Below are 19,243 nucleotides of genomic sequence, written 5' to 3'. Positions count from 1 at the left end.
CACCTGGCGTCTGGCGGCCTCCGGGGCGGCCTCTGGGCGTGGGCCGGGCGGGGGCGGCAGGGGGCGGGGGGCAGGCTGCGGGGGCCGGGGTTGCTCCGGGGCCGCCGCCGCCCGCCGGGCCTCGCCCCACACGCGCTGGCCGTGGCCGCCCCCGGGAGTGCGGGGAGCGCGGGTCCCGCGGCGGCGGCGGCGGCGCAGCGCGGCTCAGGCGGCGGAGCGGGCGGCCGCGGGCGCCGCCGCCTCCTCCTCCATGGCTGTTTACCCGGCTGCATTGTGGGAGTTTGACCTCCGCCGCCGCCGCCGCCGCCGCCGCCGCCGCGCACGCCATGGGAGCCGTGACTGACGGTGAGGTCCGCTCGCCGCCGCCCCGGCCCGCTCCCCGGAGCCGCGCGGCCTCCCCGGCCCCCGCCGCCGCCGCCCTCGAGACCCCCGGCCTCCCCCGCCGCTTCCGGGAGCCCCTCGGCTTCCCCGACCGGGTCCCTCGGAGACCCGGCCTTCCCCGGCCGCTTCCCCCGAGCTCTTCAGCCTCTCCCCGGAGCCTTCCCTGTCCCCCCTCGGAGCCCCTCGGGCTCCCCGGCCGGCTCTCCCGAGATCGCGCGGGGCGTGGGGCGGGTGCGCCGGGAGGATCGTCTGGGGGCCGCGAGCACACGTGGGGGCCTGAGCAGGCTGGCCGCCAGCGACGCGCGGGTGGGTGGTACCCGGAAGGGGTCCAGGCTGTCGGAGGATGTGGTGAGGGAGCACTGGGTGGGGGCGCTGGGGTCCGAGGGGCGGCGAAGGGGAAAAAGGGCTGGAGGCCTTGCCGTTGGGGGTCCGGAGGACCTAACGAGGGCCTAGAAGAGACTGCGAACTCCGAAGAGGTGGCCGGGGGGTGGGGTGGAGATCGCGCCAGGTTGGAAAGCTGGGAGAGGTCTCCGGACAGTGTTGCAGGGGTGTCGGTACAGAGGATGACACCTGGAAAGTGTCTAGGAAGGTCCCCTAGACAGTGGATCGCACGGAGGCCTGAGAGCTAGCCCTGGGTTGGGGGTAGGGAGAGGGAACTGGGGATAATATCAAGAAAGAGTGGATGTGGACGGAGTGTTTGGAAGACAGCCAGGGACTGTGCCTAGGAGATTAAGAAGAGCCAGTATAGGGATGGGGCCACCTCGGGTAGATCAGTGGAAGACTCATTTGTGTGTGCATGTCTTGGGGAGGGTGGTTTGTCCCCTGAAATGGAGTGGAGAGGGAGAGGTAGGGGCTGAGTTTCTGGCAAGTTGTGAGGTCAGTTTAGGAAGATGGACCCGTGTAAGGAGGGGCCCAGGAAGTAGTCTACAGATTGAGAGCAGAATTAGGGTGACACCTTGGGGAAGGTGGACAGACATAAGCATGATGGGCAACTGGAGGGAGAACCTAAGAAGCTATCCAGTTAGGGAGTGAAGAAGTCCGTTGACATTTGGGAAGGGGAGATCTAGGGGCACTGGGTCTGTTTGAAGAGTGGCCAGTAGATGCCTATAGAGAGGCCATTTCTGAAAAGTTGGAGGTAGACAAGGTCTCCACATGAAAGGACCAGGCCATGGGCAGAAGACTAACAGGCCCAAATTTGTGATCATGACAGGGAGTAGTTAGATGGAGGCTCTTCAACATCCAGTTAAAACTTAGCTTCACTCCAGTTAATTTTTTTCAGTAGGTATGTATCCCATCTGGGCTGTCTTGGGATTATAGCCCCGAGCCAACAGGCAAGACCTCTTCCTTCTCTGAGGTCACAGTCTGGTGGAAAAGACACATGAGATAATACGTTCTCATGGTGGAAAATGTTACTACAGAGGAAGTAGAAGGTTGGGAATTGTAGAAATACATAACAAAAATTGTTTATCCATTCTCAGAGATCAGAAAGCCTCCCTGAAACGGTTACCCTTAATCTCACTTTGAAGGATAAGTAGATGTATTAATTGTTGCCCTGGTATTCCAGGTGGAGAACCACTTGTGCAAAAGGTCACAAAGTTTTGGAAAACTCAAAGATAACAAATATTGGCTAGAAGTTAGAAAGTTATGAGCCAGACATTTTTGACGGTTATGGGACACCATTAAAAGATTTTAGCATTGGTGTGATGTTATGCAGATGGCATTAAAAACAACAACCACACTCTACTCTGAATAATAATGAAGGGAAGGGAAAGTGAGGCGCTAATTGGCCTCTCTCCTTTCTAACATCTATAGCATATTGATAGTATGCCAAGCATGTTCTAATTACCATCCCCACTTTTCAGATGACGCTGGAACACAAGGAGGTTAACTCAACCCTGGGTTGCACAGGTAGCAAGCTATAGAACCTGAGCTCAAAGCCAAAGGACCAACTGCCATGGTTCCTAGAGAGAAAGGATGGGGACTGAGACCAAGAGGGATGGCAGAGAAGCAGACAGATGGAAAAGAAACTGATGAGGTCGAATGTCAGGAGACTGAGTGGATGTGAGAGGAAGGGCCAAGGATTATTCCAGGTTTCTGATTGAAGTGACTATGTGCTTATTAGTGCTACGGCTCTATTCATCGAGGTAGAGAACGGCAAAGGAAAGAGAGGTTTTTGTCAGAGGGAGGTGAAGAGGAAGATGAGTTCTAATGCACTGGTTGCAGTCAAGTGCCCACTACATCCAAAGAGACCATCAGAATCCCCACTCTGCCATTCATAAGCAGTCTGACCTTGTGCAGGTTAATTAACCTCTTTGAGCCTCAGTTTCATTCCTTGTAAATGGGGATAATAAAATCTACTTCATAGGCTGGTTTTGAGAATTAGATGCAGCAAAATTTGTGAAGTGCTTTGCACCGAGGCTGATACACAGTAATGTCCATTAAATACTATTAAATGTCAGAGCTGGTTTACTTGCCTCTCCTCCACTTTCTTTTGATGAGGACTGTGCCTTCTCCCATTCTTTATCTGCACAGATTTCCCCTTCCTGCCTTTTCTGCCTGGTGACTGTCCATTTATTCTTCAGGACCCATATCAAATATTCTCCTCTGCTCTTTTCGAAAACCAGTTGATCTTTCACCTGTTAACCACATTATCTTATTATATTTCTGCTATACCTCTCAGTATACTTAATTTACTTATATGATGTGTTCCAGAAAATATTTAAAGTGGCTAATTATAATGAGAAAACATTGAAATAAATGGATGATAGGGTCTTCCCAGGCAGTCAGGTGGTTAAGATTCCACACTTCCAATGCAAGGGGCACAGGTTCAATCCCTGGTTGGGGAACTGAGATCCCACATGCCTCACAAGGTGGCCCTTGGAAGTGATCAGAGAGTTTCAAGTGGTCATCTTTTGGATCATTCTGGGTTTCTGTGTAGAGAATGAGTTATAGGAAGGCAAGAATGGAAGCAGGGAGGCCAAAGAGAGGTGGTCCAAGTGAGAAACCAGGTTGGCTCTGATTAGGATGATGGCAGGGGAAGACTGAGGAGTGGGTGGCCTCCACACCCTCAGCCTCCTGAAGGGTTCTTGGAGAAGTTCCAGTACCTGTTTCTGGAGACTTGAGGAGGGCGGATGTCCTCTTGCCAATCTGAGTGCCTGGTCAGGTGCTGTGCCTTCATGTAATCCTTACATCCGGGTTTGCCTCTCCAACTGGACTGGGAGCTCTTGGAAGAGAAACTCTTTATATCCTGTGCAAGGACACAATGGTTAGTTGGAGGAAAAATCTGCCCTCCTCTAAGGGAAGGAGGGAGATACTACGTTGCTATCTATAGATACTGAACTTAGATGGCATCACCGACTCAGTGAACATGAATTGGAGTGAGCTCTGGGAGACTGAAGAACAGGGAAGCCTGGCGTGCTGCTGCCACCAGCTTGCAAAGAGATGGACACGACTTAGAGACCTTAGTGAACAGCAACAACTGAACTAGAAATGTTATCCCTAGAAGCATCATCTGTGCATGGACAAGGGAGGTCCTGGGAAGTTAATGGCTTATAGTCACAAAGCCATTCTCTCTCCTTCCTTGTTGCCACCCCAGCATTTTGGCTGACTGGAAAAACAGTTTAGATGTTGTCACTGTTAATGTAAACTATGTTCACAGTTTGTATTTTGTATGTTAATTTAAAGGGTGTTAAACAGTGTTAGTACCCTAATAGAAGGCATTTCAGAAGCACTTTTGGCAGTACAGAGAACATTAGGTATATGTCTTGATCTGCCAGAGCAACAGATGGATGATGAGAAGGGCAGTAGGGAGCGGGAGGTGGCTGTACACTCCATTTAATAGAGCTTGTTGGTTTTGACAAGTGTTGCTTTTTTTTTTTTAATTAGAAAGTATAATGCATGGATAATATGCCTGTTAAAACTTCAAATAAAGGTTTTTAACATGCCCGTGAACAGACAGAATAATGGAATGCCACTGTGACTTTCTAATAATTGAGTATATTTTCCTCTAACTACAGAGATGACACTTTCCATCTGTAAAAGGAAGATAATAATACATGCTTTATTGGGTTTTTCCACGGATGAAGTGGGATTAATATATGTAAAGCACTTCAAAGTTGAGTGACCATTTAATTGATTGTCCAAACCAGGACACTTTTCAGAGTGAAAGGAAGCAGGAGGTACGGTCATCAAATAGGAGTGTACAAACACTGTGTCTGCTGCCGTTCCTGTTTCAGTTGTTGATCCAATGTTAATTACACATTTGTAGCCAAAGGGTTTGTTTGACTTTTTTTTTCTCCCCTATAAGTACCAATGGATTTGCCCACTTTGTTCTCTCATCTGTGGTCCCAGCACAGGGGTTACTGAAGCAGTTCAAATATTAAATAATATTTCTTTAGCCAAGGTAAAAGGCATCTCAAAGTGTGGTTGGAGTTTCAACCTTGACTTGATTAGGGTCATATTCTAAACATTTAAATACATTTAGAGAAAAACCAGAGATGGTGAGGGACAGGGAAGCCTAGCACATTGTAGTCCACGGGGTCACAAAGAGGCGGACACGACTTGGCGACAGAATAGCAACAACAGAGAAAAACAAAGGACCTCAACATTGATTTTTCTGCTTTTCTTTTTTCATTTTTAATGTAATTTTGGCTTTTGTCATTTACTTTGGCATGAGCAATTTATTTAGACTGGGCCTGAGTGTCTCCGGAGACCTTACTCTCTCCACTTGACTCTTTTGTGTCTTAACATTGGTGGCCTTAATAGTTGTTTTAATGATTTTAAACTTCTTGAAAGGAGGGGCTCGGTGTTATTTTACCAGGAGGAATCCAATGCAGTGGGATATACGTAATTCAGCTTAATATCCCATAAGCTGTGGTGATCTAGTGATGAACGTAACAGGAATCTGCACATGCGTTGTTTTGACATGGCCTTAGTCCCTCCTCTTGTTAACAGGTCAAGTCAAACCAGTTTTCTTTTTTGTTGTTAACACATCGCAGATTTATTAAAGAACACTGATGAGAATTTTCGATACAGAATAAATGAAGAAAAATACCTCAAAATGACCAGTAAGTTCTCTATCAAAATAACGACTGTTAATACTGTGAGGAAGAAAAGTGGTACATGTCAGGAAATTCAAGAAGAAATGCCCCAAGGGACAGTGAAAACCTTCCCCTCTTCACCTTCCATAGCTCAGCCCCAGTGGCAGTTACTGTAAGGTGTTTCTTGTGTCCCCTTCTAGAGTGATTATTAAATGCCATCAAAGGTGAAAAGCATCTTCTCTGGTGTCAGACTCATGAGTGTGAGTCCCAGCTCCGCTCCTACTTCTTATGGTATTTAATTTGCACAAGTAACTTCCAGTCCCTTCATTGGTAAAATTGGGGTAATAATGGCCACTTTACTGGGCTCTTGTGAGACTAAATGAGCATATTGTAAGCATTAGTTAGTTGGTGTACCAGTATGCATATGTAAAATTTTACACAAATATTTGCATGCTGTTCTGAACTATACTTCCATAATTAATGATATATCTTTGAGTTCTTTCTAATACATTTTGGGGCTCCTCCTACCTTATTCTTTTGTGATGTTCTAGTTTTTTAATCAGTCCCCTTCTAAATGTTTGTTGTTATTTTCCTTTTCTTTTTTTAACTTTTATAAATAGTATGACTGGAGATATTTGTATAGTTGTCTTTGTACACAGTGGGTATCACTTCTAGAAGACAGGTCAAAAGTATCTGTATTTTTAATACAAATTGCTACATTGGTTTCCTAGTAGCCAGCTGTTTTTTCCTCTGTAATCTTATCTCCAGTTATCCCTTCCTGTGGTTTTCAGTTTGTATCCAGAGTGTTTAGGAACAGTAAGAAAAAGCCAGCGGTTCATTTGTGTACTTTCAGAATATCTTGCTAAAGAGCCTTTAGAATGGAAATGCTGATCCTCACTGAGAGATCACAGAATTGCTATCTCTGAAAAGCAGGTGAGATTGGGAGCTGTGAGGTCTAGCAGGCTGGGAGGCACATTTGACAGTTGCTTCCCTGATGGCTCAGAGGTTAAAGCATCTGCCTGCATTGCAGCAGACCTGGGTTTGATTCCTTCGTTGGGAAGATCCCCTGGAGAAGGAAATGACAACCCACTCCAGTATTCTTGCCTGGAGAATCCCATGGACAGACGAGCCTGGTGGGCTAAAGTCCATGGGGTCGCAAAGAGTCGGACACGACTGAGCAACTTCACTTAACCCTAGGAGGAAGTTACATGACAGGCTCTTACCTGTTGTCAAGCCTTGACGTGTCCCTAAAGTAAGAGTATTACTTTACTGAGTGGGAACTTAGCCCACTATTATCTTCCAAATTGTCCTTCTCTTTCCTTTTTTGAACCTCTGCTCCAAGAGGCTATGAAAACTTGTTCTGTAATCAAGGTTTTAATAGCCACTTTGAGGGAGTAACAATTAGTTTGTGAAAGCAGTGTTGGTGTGGGTTTATGAGAGATTGTCCTTTCCACACTAAAGTGAGAAAACAACTGCGATGGCTATGTCAGTCAACCAGAGGCTTGGGAGTGGAGAGTTGGTTTAGTAACTGTAAAGGAGTCATTTCTTCCAGCCTATTTAAGAAAAGTTAGGTATTAAAATCTAACCCTTTAAAATGGCTTTCTTGAGACCTATTCAGCATGTTAAGCAGTTTTGTATTCTAGTTAGAGGATGGCATATAAGACAGGAAAGGGTCTAAAAATATGCATCCCAGTTTTTCAAATAAATATTTGCTAATCATCATGCTTGTGTCATAACTGATTTGAAAGTGATTTTGAATGGCAGACATTTTATAGGGTATACTTACGGTACCCATAGAACTGAATCCAATAAGAAATCTTCATACAAGCCTAAAATCTGGTGGAAAGCCACCGTTTTTGGAGCAGATATTAGGTATTTGGGGTTAAAAGCTTCTCCGAGGTGGTTTTGATCCTCGTACTTAGTAAAGAAAGGGATCGTGACAACTACGGAATGACGTTGATAACGTCACTAATTTCTAAACCAACTTCACTATTTTTACAGGTAGACCAAGGGCCTCCTGATTTAATATTACTATTCAGATTGCTTACAGAGAGCTTCAAGCATGATAATAATTTATGAAGTAAAAGCATATAGTAAACAGAACATGTTTAGGTATGTCAGTCTAGAGCTAATTGATGAGGTACAATTATAAATAAACAACGCTCATGTCATACATGCCAGGAACCATCAGCAGTTGGCCATCCTTAAATTTAAAAAGAGCAGAGAAATTTCAGACAGGCAACTTACCCTTTTAATTTGTTGCTGTTGGAGCTGTGCTCTGTACTTTATGTATATATATATAATTTCAATCCTCTTCATCCCCACAGACATTCCTAGGCAGCAACTACTTATGCTGACCTTAGAGCATGAAGCTTGAGACAAGCAAATTTGTGACAGATCATAACTGTGCAGAACTTTCTATGCATCTTATGTATCAGTATATAGATGTATCTATAGATATAGCTCCCGCATTTATTCAGTTTCACATTACTTTGGGAATTAAATTTAACATGAAGATAAGAATAACTTTGCTTTTTTCTTTTTTGTTTTCCTGCAGTGAACAGGCACTTGTATACTTTTATTTCCATAAGGTTTCACAGCGGTCCTATGAAGTGGATTGTTTTATTCCCATTTTTACAGATGAAGTTAAAAGTTGGTCACACACACCAAGTAAATACTGCGGACTAACCAGAACACTGGCCCCAGTTTTTGACGTGGGGTCTGGCTGTGAGGAAATGCTCTGTAGACTAAAGAGCAATCAGGCTCAAGCAGGAGAAAGACCTTGAGGGCCTGGACAGCACGCCCGCTGTGCTCCAGAACTGATCAGCCTGCACTGCTCGTGCCAGCCAGATGGTCCTGGCTCCTGCCTTTTCCTAACCAAGTCTCTGTTGAGCCCTCGTCTGCCTTCCAGGACCTGTGACTCTGATCTCTGTTTTAATTCACATCCTTTTAGCTCCTTCAGTGGGCATATGCTTTGGGAGCCTCCTAACTAGCCTCCGTGCCTGTGGGCACTTCAAAGTTGCACCCCATTTTGTACACTTGATCCTCCTAGAAAGTCCCTTCACAAATCTCCAGCAATTCCAACTTGTTGCCTGCCAACAGGATCTGAGTCTGCCAGTGTGGCATTCACTACTGTGGACTTCCACAATCTGCCCTCTGACTGCCTGTATGTGCTTGGGTCTTGACATCAGTCTCCAGGCCCCCAGACTTCTTGGTGTCCTAGAGGAGTGTTCACATCCCAGACCCAGCCTTGCAATTGCCACCTCTGCCTTAGCTCACAGCTTTCTCCCTGCCTATTGCAGGTGAGGTGGAGAGAGACACGATTTTAGGTTGCTTGCTTTCTTTTCCTACCTTCCACTTTTGTTGAAGTATAATTGATACACTAAGAACTACATGTGTTGGGTATAATTTGATGCAGTTGTGTGCTGTGCTTAGCCACTGAGTCGTGTCTGACTCTTTGCAACCCTATGGACTGTAGCCCGCTAGGCTCCTCTGTCCATGGGGATTCTCCAGGCAAGAATACTGGAGTGGGTTGCCATACCCTCCTCCAGGGGATCTTCCTGACCCAGGAATTGAACTGTGGTCTCCTGCATTGCAGGTGGATTCTTTAGCAGCTGAGCTATCAGATACAAACACCTATGATACCATCACCACAGTCATAGCTTTCTTTATTTTGCAAACATCAACTAACAAATTTTGAGTACTATATGGTTCAAAAATGAAGTAATATAAGACATATTTTCATAAATATAAGACATGGTTCAAAAATCAAGTAATATAAGACATCTTCCAGCCTGTCCTCCAGCTACCCAACTTACACTGCTCGATTCTTTGGTAACTCCTTATATTAGTTTCTTGTATATCATTCCAGTATATCTATGTGAACATCAACACATATAAATATACTTATTTCCCTACATTTATATGAAAAGTAATATGCCATAAATAGGATTCTTCACCTTGTTCTTTTAACAAGTTGTATTAAGTGGTCTTCCTTTCAGTATACACAGTTTTCCTTTCTTTGTTTTTTACAACTTTATATTATCATATTCTTATACCAAAATTTATATATCTTAATCTGCTGCCAATGAGCATGTCATATTGCATATGGTCAAGTATATCTAGGATTTTTGGGGTCAAAGAATACATATTTGAAACTTCCATAGATACTGTTAAAATGCCTTTTAGCTTTTTCTTTTTTTGACCAATGATGGTCATGTATCAGAAGAGCAGCTTTAGGGACTTACGTGGTGGTCTAGTGGTTAAGACTCCATGCTTCCAGGGAATGGGTTCAGTCCCTGGTCAGGGAACTAAGATCCCACAAGGCAAGGGGGAGGGCCAAAAAAGAGGGGGAGAAAGCAGCTAAAAATTCTCTTTCCCTGTTCCCCCCAAGCTAAAGGAAGCTCTCCTAATCTCCTGCTGTGTGTCGGTGTCACTTAACAGTCTCAGCCTCCTCTGTGTGTGTACATTCGTATTGTGTGTTATGTCTCCAGCTAGAGTGAGGGAACTCTTGTCTTTACTCCATGTCCTCAAGAGGTTAGGCTGGCACCTATGGACACTGCTGCTCATTGATCAGATATTCATGTCTTTTGTCTAGGAAGAGAAATCTGCTATGGACCTGAAGATAAGACGGTTTTATTGAGGGCAGATGTTCCCAGGCAGGCACCACAAATCCAATTTTAAAATATTTACTGAGCATCAGAAATGTAAAGACACAGTATGAGAGACTGGAGAGGAAACAGAAGGAACAGGACATAGGATGGGCCCTGATGAACCTTTTCCCCAAGTTTATTTGGCCTGTATAATGCTTTAAACATTTTTCAAAAATTTTTGTAATTGGGATATTACATACGTATATAAACAAGTGCACAGATCTTAAGTATACAGCTGAAAGATCACAAAATGTCCTGGAAACATTTTCAGTTAGTCACCAAACTTTAAAAATCCCTTGAAAAACCAGATTTGGTAATAACCTCTCGCTTTAGGTACTCAATCCTCAATTTCCCTACTCCCTGGTTCCTGCATTCATTGACGTTTGAAATCCATTGTCCTCCATAAGGGAGGGTTCCTAGTTATCTGGGAGGAAGATGGGGTTTCCTGGGGGCTTGAAAGAGTAGAGGTAGGAAGATGAAAAATAAACGAAATAGCATCAATTGACCACTGGACTGCTCACCCACTGAACGTTTACTTTTAACAAAGTTAAAACATGATTGTGACTTTATAAAAAAGTCAATTCCATTTTCTGAATTTTAATCTCTGCCAGGACTGTGTTTTGTCTCAGTCTCCTCAAATAACATTATTGGTGGTTAAAAGAGGAAACCATTAGTTTATATCTTTCAGTGTAAAATTAAAACACTTGATGAATCCGTAGCTTGAGCCGTCTGTCACAGCCATGACTCTGAGAACAAAACCCAATTCTAAACATGTTTATCTGATGTTGTCACAGAATAGATTTTAAAACTGGGCAAAAAAAAAAAAGTTGGAGCCATCTGCCTTCCAAAGTTTATCTCCACTGCACCTGCGCTCAAAAATACTTCTGCCTACTCACAGGAACTATTGTTTCAAGATTTTGCTGTTGATTCATCATGCAGGTTCTCTAGGAATTATTCACACTTTAAAAATTATTTTTTAAATGCCTGAGTATGGTTGAAAACAAAAATCCTATAAAATCATAAAAATTAAATCGCATCCTCTATAATACCTCTTATCACAAATAGCCACTATCACCAGTTTCTTATGAATCCTTCCAAAGATATTTGCTGAATACCTAAACACATGTGTGATGGGCACATACAGACACAGATGGCTCCTTGTTTACACAAATGGTAGTAAACTATGTGCTTCTCTGCACCTGTGTTATTTTCATTTTACTTAACATATCTAAGGAGATTTTTATGATATTAATATATACATCCACACTATTTTTTTTGGCTGAATCTTACTACCTCTTTTTAAAAACATGAGATTCAGCAGTTATCTATTTATGTATGTATGTCTGTTTCTTTATTGGCCCCCCTTGTGAGGCATGTGGGATCTTAGTTCCCCAACCAGGAATCGAACCCGTGACCCCTGCGATGGTAGCATGGAATCTTAACCACTGGACTGCCGGGGAAGTCCCTGCATATTATTACACGTAACAACTGTTTTATATTTAGCCAGTCTCTTCCTGGTGAATGTTTAGGTTTGCCATCTTCCTACTACAAGCAGCACTCTTTAGAACAATCCTTTTACATTTATCTTTGTGCATAGGTGCACGTATTGGAGAAGGAAATGGCAACCCACTCCGGTGTTCTTGCCTGGAGAATCCCAGGGACGGCGGAGCCTGGTGGGCTGCCATCTGTGGGGTCACACAGAGTCGGACACAACTGAAGCACCTTAACAGCAGCATGGGTGCACATGCATCTATAGGATGATTTCCTAGAACTGGACTAATGGGGTCAAAAAGCTATATGCATTTCAATATTATCTGATTGTCCCGCTGCCTTGCAAAGAGCACACCACTTACATACTATCCGTGTACGTAAGTGTGATTTCTCAACACTCTTACCATCGCTTATTATCAGGTCTTTTGATCTTTACCAATCTGAAAGATGAAAATGATATTTTATTGTGGTTTCAACTTGCACATCTCTTATTATTATGATCCAGCATTATCTTGTCCAGGAAGAACAGTAGCTCATGGCTGCCAAGCAAGCCCACTGCGGCCCTAATTGTTACTCAGCATTGTCATCTGCATTGCTTTTCTATTATCTTTTCTGTTTTTCTTTTCCTTGGAGCAAAAGGGAGACAGACATTAAAAAAAAAAAGTCCTCACGAGGAAAGAAACGTTACCGATACAATTACTAAATTACACCCCCCAAAAAATTTCTTTTCTCTGACACATCTCATTCTCTTTTTCTAGTCTCCCACTATGTCTTTCAATCTTCTTTTCTCTCTGTTCCTTTTACTAGTATCTTACAGTACTCAACGCCATGAATGCTTCAGGCTTTCTTCTGTCTGAACAGGTTTTGCCCACAAAGTTTCTCCAAGAATTATTGACTTATTTCTCTGGTAGTACCTGAAAATTATTTTTACTCTACAGCCTGGCAATAAAATGTCAGTTCTGTGAGGGCAAGGCTTCTCCCTGATATAACCCCAGCCCCTAAAACAGTGCCTGACATGAGACACTTAATAACTTTCCATATATATACATGGAAATTATATTAAAACCTACCTAATGTAAAATGGTGTTGGAGAAGACTCTTGAGAGTCCCTTGGACTGCAAGGAGATCCAACCAGTCCATTCTGAAGGAGATCAGCCCTGGGATTTCTTTGGAAGGAATGATGCTAAAGCTGAAACTCCAGTACTTTGGCCACCTCATGGAAAGAGTTGACTCATTGGAAAAGACTCTGATGCTGGGAGGGATTGGGGGCAGGAGGAGAAGGGGACGACAGAGGATGAGATGGCTGGATGGCATCACTGACTTGATGGACGTGAGTCTGGGTGAACTCCGGGAGTTGGTGATGGACAGGGAGGCCTGGCGTGCTGCGATTCATGGGGTCACAAAGAGTCGGACACGACTGAGCGACTGAACTGAACTGAATGTAAAACTGACCATTTTAATTCTTTTAAGTACAGTATTTTATGTACAGTTCAGTGGCATCAAGTACATTTTCATTTCAGTAGTTTTCTTCTAGATAAATGAATCTGTAGTGGTGTTGCTCATTTGTCCCTGAAAGTGAACAGGAACCAGATAGTCATTTTAATTCACATTATTCTGTCCTCCAGACGAAGTCATACGGAAGCGTCTCCTAATCGATGGAGATGGTGCTGGAGATGATCGGAGAATTAATCTGCTGGTGAAAAGTTTCATTAAATGGTGCAACTCAGGATCTCAGGAAGAGGGGTATTTCATGTTGCTGCCGTTTCTATACTAATGTCCTACTGTGATTTTTTTTTTTAGACCATACATATAGTGCTGTCAGTTTTTCATATTTTCACTCATTAACAGAGTCCAGAGTAGGTTTTTCTAGCCTTCCCTTCAGAGGCTACTTTTATGTTTATTAAAATGTGCAGAAGGTGCAGTGATAAGAATTGAGGGTTAAATTCAGACTTAATACTTTGGTCCCTTTTAAAAGCAGATAAGTGTTTAGTAAGACAAAATACTTAAATGAAATTTTCTCTATTTTTTAAAAAAAGTACTAATAAAGTTGCTGCAAGGTTTTATATATTTGATAAATTTCTAACAGTTTTTTCATCATTTGAATTAGCTTTTCACATAGATAAATAATTATATAGAATGAAAAAATTGAGAACAGAATTGTGATGATAAAAACCATCTTAAAACATTTTAAAAAATGATACTAAGCAAAATTCAGAAAATAGTTGTTTGAATTAAACTTATATTGCTAACAACTACAGTCCCATCTTTACATTTGTAACTAATACAGTTTATAAATTCAAGTAAACCACATTTGGAAAAAGAAAACCTAAAGGATGGATATTTCAAATTGTTTTAAATAAAGCATATTCTCTCAGAACCTGGCATAATTTACTTAGCAAAGGTGTGCCTGCATTGTAATGATTCAGCTGGAAATCCACAAAATGTTTATTCTCTTTCTCTCTCTTTTATGTTAGATACAGCCAGTACCAACGTATGCTGAGCACGCTGTCCCAATGTGAATTTTCAATGGGCAAAACTTTGCTAGTATATGATATGAATCTCAGAGAAATGGAAAATTATGAAAAAATTTACAAAGAGATAGGTAAGGAAACAAAGTAATTGTTTCTGTCTATAATTTTAATTTTTATGGGCTAAGGGAAACAATATTTACTAACATTTTTCTCTGGTTAGTGGTAAAATAATAACAATATTAATAGAAAGAATATATTCTAATATGAGATTATACTTTGAGTTACAGCTGTGTTTTAAATGCCAGCATCTGTTTTATTAGCAAGGAAACTAAATTTAAAAACACATTTAAAAACTGAAAATGGAGATAATACATGTTGTTATAAGTATCTTAAAAAAAACTTTTTATATAGAATGTAGCATTGCTGGAGCCCATGAAAAAATTGCTGAGTGCAAAAAGCAAATTCTTCAAGCAAAACGAATACGAAAAAATCGGCAAGGTAAGGGTTTTGTGGGATGTAGTGAGCAACTTCACTTTCACTCTTCACTTTCATGCATTGGAGAAAAATGGCAACCCACTCCAGTGTTCTTGCCTGGAGAATCCCAGGGACAGGGGAGCTTGGTGGGCTGCCGTCTCTGGGGTCGCACAGAGTCGGACACGACTGAAGCAACTTAGCAGCAGCAGCAGCAGCAGTGTGCAAATACTTCATTACTGACTAGTATTTTCATGCAGCTTTTAACGTGGTGAGATGAAACCTTCAGCTAGAATCAACCTAAATTATAAAAAAGAATTAGGAGACAAACTTTATTCTTTAAAACTATACTATTTTTTAAAATAGCAGAGAAGGAAGGCCATGGTAAAAAAAAAAAAAAAAGTTGGATTGTGTTGATTAAACAAGTATGTTTTTAAGTATTCTTTTTTTTTTTTTTTTTTACTGCTCTTATACCCCTTTGCCTAAATAATGTTATACAAGTACATTAGATTTAAGACTTTGTGTTTTGTGTGGGTTAATGGAATTCCGTTAAAAAAAAGAAAGAAAGAAATAAGCCCAGTGGCTTTTTTTATTAAGGACTATACAAGCAGACATTTATAATCTGCCTGGGTTTTATTAGAATAGGAAGGTTAAACTTTAGTTTTCTTCTCATCTCTTTTGTTCTTAATGAAGGTCTGCCTTATTTTAGTTCATATCAACTAGTTCAAAATAATTTTCATGGCAGAGGCATTGCTCCTCCTATAAGATAAATTGAAAGGAAGATTAACAATATAATGGAAATTCACAACTGTGACATATACATGAAAGATATAGAAAATGTTAATTATTTTGGAGTTGTGGAGTTTTATCATTTAGGTTTTGTTATTGTTTATATTGAACATGTATTATTTTATAATCCAAAAATATTTTATTAAAAATCACACATATTGAATTAATACACCGTCAACAAACAATTTTACTTTTTAATGAGTTAATTAAGATGATGTTCAATTCCTTATCTTTAAAAGATGGTTTTTTAATTCAGCCTAAAATGCATGTGGTCAGGTTGCAGTGGCCAATTTAGAGCAGGATATACCAACTTATTTAAGAACTAATATCAATTGTAAAATCATTAAAAAAAATTTTACAGTGTTTTGGTAGATTAATAAGGCTTTTAAGTAAATGCTGCCATATATCATTTCATAGGAAAAGTTAACAAGAGATACATGACTTACCTTGGAGGTCTTAGTGGAGCAGAAAAACAAAGTTCCTGAATTATAAATCATTTCTAAGTTTATGAGATATTTACCTTTGAAATGAGTGAGAAGCATAATTTCCCCTTGTCTAAGATTTGAAATTAATTGTAGGATACCTTGTTAATTAATTATAGATCACCTTGTTGGACTTCCCTGGTGGCTCAGACGGTAAAGTGTCTGCCCGCAACGCGGGAGACCTGGGTTCGATCCCTGGGTCGGGAAGATCCCGTGGAGAAGGAAATGGTAACCCACTCCAGTACTCTTGCCTGGAAAATACTGAGGAGCCTGATAGGCTACTGTCCATGGGGTTGCAAAGAGTGGAACACGACTTCACTTTCACTTTCACTTTGTCGGTCTTCTATTTGCAGGGCAAATAATAAGATTCTGTCAGTTCAGAATCAGTCTACTTGATGATCAGTAATGACTTAAGTTCACTTTCTCTTATGCTAGTCCTTTGTATTCTACCCAGGGATACGTAAATGGAAAGACAGAGTAGGAGCTAAAATCCTTGTTTGGAATATACTTTTGAAGTCATGAATTGTCACAGTTATAATTGAATGAAAGGAAGCTGACAGTACTCCGCATATCCTTCAATGTTTCCACTTCCTTATCTATTAGGAAAAGAATTAGGAGAGATTTGTGATGTTAGACACTTTGTGTTGATATCCAGGTTTGAAATATCTTATTTTGGTAAATATTTTTGTATCTTTCAGAATATGATGCACTGGCAAAAGTGATCCAGCATCATCCAGACAGGCATGAGACATTAAAGTAAGTTTAGAGCTTTACTTTGAAAAGAGCCAATCTTTATACATAAATGTTTACATACTAGTATACACATTCCATTTCTATGGGAATATATCATATGTTTCAAAAAATAAGGGTCAACCCTAAAAATTACAGATTCTAATACCACTTGATTAGATTTTCCTTCTGCTAACCTTGCTGCCTATAGTTCTAAAATAAATGCATGTAATATGTGTCAATACAAAAACAGATAAATAGAATATGGTCTACTCATATAGAATACTAAATAGGAGTTATAGAGAATTTGGAAATAAACACTTTCCAAACACCAATTTAAAAAATAATCAGTGAATAGGAAAACAGAAGATATATAATGAATTTTAAATTATTAATAAGTTTCTGAAATATATACAGAATAATAATCATTTATAAAAGTTAGAGCCCTCCAAATATTCTATCCTGATGCTGTATGTTATTGAGATACAAATATATGCATAAAAAAGGATTGGTATAATACAAGGATTGCCTGAATGGAAAGTAGAGGAGGGAAAAAGCCTGGTTCAGAGGAAAGTGAAAGTGAAGTCGCTCAGTTGTGTCTGACTCTTTGCGACCCCATGGACTGTAGCCCACAAGGCTCCTCCCTCCATGGGATTCTCCAGGCAAGAGTACTGGAGTGGGTTGTCACTTCCTTCTCCAGGAGGTCTTCCCGACCCTGGGATCGAACCCAGGTCTTCCGCATTCCAGGCAGACGCTTTAACCTCTGAGCTACCAGGACCAGGGGTTAAAGTTCAAAGGGTATTTAATTATTCTGCAATTCAGCACATTTACTCCCCCCTCAAAAAAAAGTTTTGAATTATGACAAAATGTTAAAAGGGTTTGATATCCTATTGTCAAGTTTTCCTATACTTTAAAAATTATCTAAAATTTAATTTTAATGAAAATTAGTACATATTTAGAAGTTAAGGAATCACACTTAGTTTTAAAAGTCTCATCATAATGGACGTTAGAGCTCCTTATCCTTTATATAAGTACTATTATTTAGTAACTAAAAAATTAGATATTAATTATGAATTCTTTTCTCCCAATTAGCAAAATATAACACTTTCATTTTTTTTTTCAGAGAACTAGAGGCTCTGGGAAAAGAATTAGAACATCTTTCACATATTAAAGAAAGTGTTGAAGATAAGGTATTTGCATGTGATATCATTAGTCTTTGTGTTCTGTACTGGTTTATAGATCATTTGTGTATTAATTTTTTTTCTTACTAACATAGCTGGAATTGAGAAGGAAACAGTTTCATGTTCTTCTTAGTACCATCCATGAACTTCAGCAAACACTGGAAAGTAAGTAACATGACTGTAAAATGAATGTTTGTGTAGATTTTATTTTTTAAAGATTAACTTATTTTACTGCATCAGGTCTGAGTTGCAGCATGCCAACTCTTAATTGCGTCATGAGGGATCTAGTTCCCTAACCAGGGATCAAACCCAGTTCCCCTGCACTGGGAGCACGGAGTCTTAGCCACTGGACCACCAGGGAAGTCCCTATGTAGATATTTTAATGACCAGGAGAACTTCTTTTTAAATTGAAGTCTCTCACATAAATTTTGCATTTTGATTCAGCTAATGTGTGCTTAGTCACTCAGTCATGTCTGACTCTTTGCGATCCCATGGACTGTAGCCCACCAGGCTCCCCTGTCCATGGGACCCTCCAGGCAAGAACACTGAAGTGGGCCGCCATTCCCTCCTCCAGGAATTCAACTTATGACAACAACCAAAGCAGAACTTTTCAAAACCAAACCCCCTTGTGTGGGTCAGTTGCAATCATAGGCTGCCATTTTGCCATTTTTGCTTTAAATATATTCACTTATAAAGGACAAAAATGTTTTCATATATTCATCAGACATATAGTTTAAGCAAATTTGATTAGAGTTTTACGTTTCTTTTTCAACTGCAGATGATGAAAAGCTGTCAGAGGTAGAAGAAGCTCAAGAAGCAAGCATGGAAACTGATCCTAAACCACAGACCAAGTAATCACTCTCCATCCCCAAGAATGTTGAAGTAGCAATGTGATCTCAGTGTGTTCAGAATTTGTTGTGCTCTCGAGATATGTAAAGTTTTGGCAGTGAACTATTTTGCTTTTAAATGTTAATGCAGAGTTCATTCATATTTCTTCACACAAAGGAAGATGACTTCATTATATATTTGCTTTTACTGAAATGTCTTTTTTGTATTTAAAAGGTGGGAAGCAACATCCAAAATAAATGTTGAATAAAATGTTTTTAAGCCAAATATGTTTGTGCTCATTGGCATTCTAGATAGTTTTTAATTGGTAACATTGATTTGCTCACAAAATAAATGGAAGATAGTAAGAAGGTGGCATTTCTGGAGGGTACATGAGAAAATGAGTCAGTTTTTGGAAATTGTTACCACTTTTGAAAATGAAGACTATGAACAGGCTCTCAGGAGAGCTGTGAACTTGTTAAATTATGTACAGAACGTTTGTGGTGTATGCTTACTGTGAGAGAGGTTCCGTGATAAGAAGAATCACTGGGCTAAGAAGTAATTATAAGATGCAAAGTCAATCAAAATATATTACTTTCTAGATCTCTGTCCTTGATACTCGAGATATATGGTTGGTAAATGTTTTGGTAAAACATTTTCGCTCTATTGTTTTCTTCTGTAGGAGTCATTTTCAAGAGTCTTGCAAGAAAGGATTTCATGATCTTTTTATAA

The 19,243-nt window shown here is 40.7% G+C and overlaps 1 protein-coding gene across 1 annotated transcript; it reads left to right on the top strand.

Moving 5' to 3' along the window:
* Positions 1 to 291: 291 nt before the first annotated feature.
* On the top strand, positions 292 to 18,790 carry THOC7 (THO complex subunit 7). The gene is made up of 8 exons (XM_052643683.1): positions 292 to 345; positions 13,189 to 13,306; positions 14,038 to 14,165; positions 14,446 to 14,532; positions 16,475 to 16,532; positions 17,629 to 17,695; positions 17,782 to 17,851; positions 18,465 to 18,790. The coding sequence occupies exons 1-8, from the start codon at positions 327 to 329 to the stop codon at positions 18,539 to 18,541; spliced, it is 624 nt and encodes a 207-aa protein (XP_052499643.1). The 5' UTR covers positions 292 to 326; the 3' UTR covers positions 18,542 to 18,790.
* The last annotated feature ends 453 nt before the right edge of the window (positions 18,791 to 19,243 follow it).

This window comes from Budorcas taxicolor, chromosome 1 (assembly GCF_023091745.1).
Source record: "Budorcas taxicolor isolate Tak-1 chromosome 1, Takin1.1, whole genome shotgun sequence".
Classification (NCBI taxonomy): Eukaryota; Metazoa; Chordata; class Mammalia; order Artiodactyla; family Bovidae; genus Budorcas; species Budorcas taxicolor.
Note: the sequence above shows the minus strand (reverse complement) of the source record. Positions and strands in the feature narration are given on the sequence as shown.

Coding starts and splice junctions, on each gene's coding strand:
- THOC7 (XM_052643683.1), top strand. Junction 13,307..14,037: donor TCAGGATCTCAGGAAGAGGG/GTATTTCATGTT, acceptor CTTTTATGTTAG/ATACAGCCAGTACCAACGTA. Junction 14,166..14,445: donor AAAAATTTACAAAGAGATAG/GTAAGGAAACAA, acceptor CTTTTTATATAG/AATGTAGCATTGCTGGAGCC.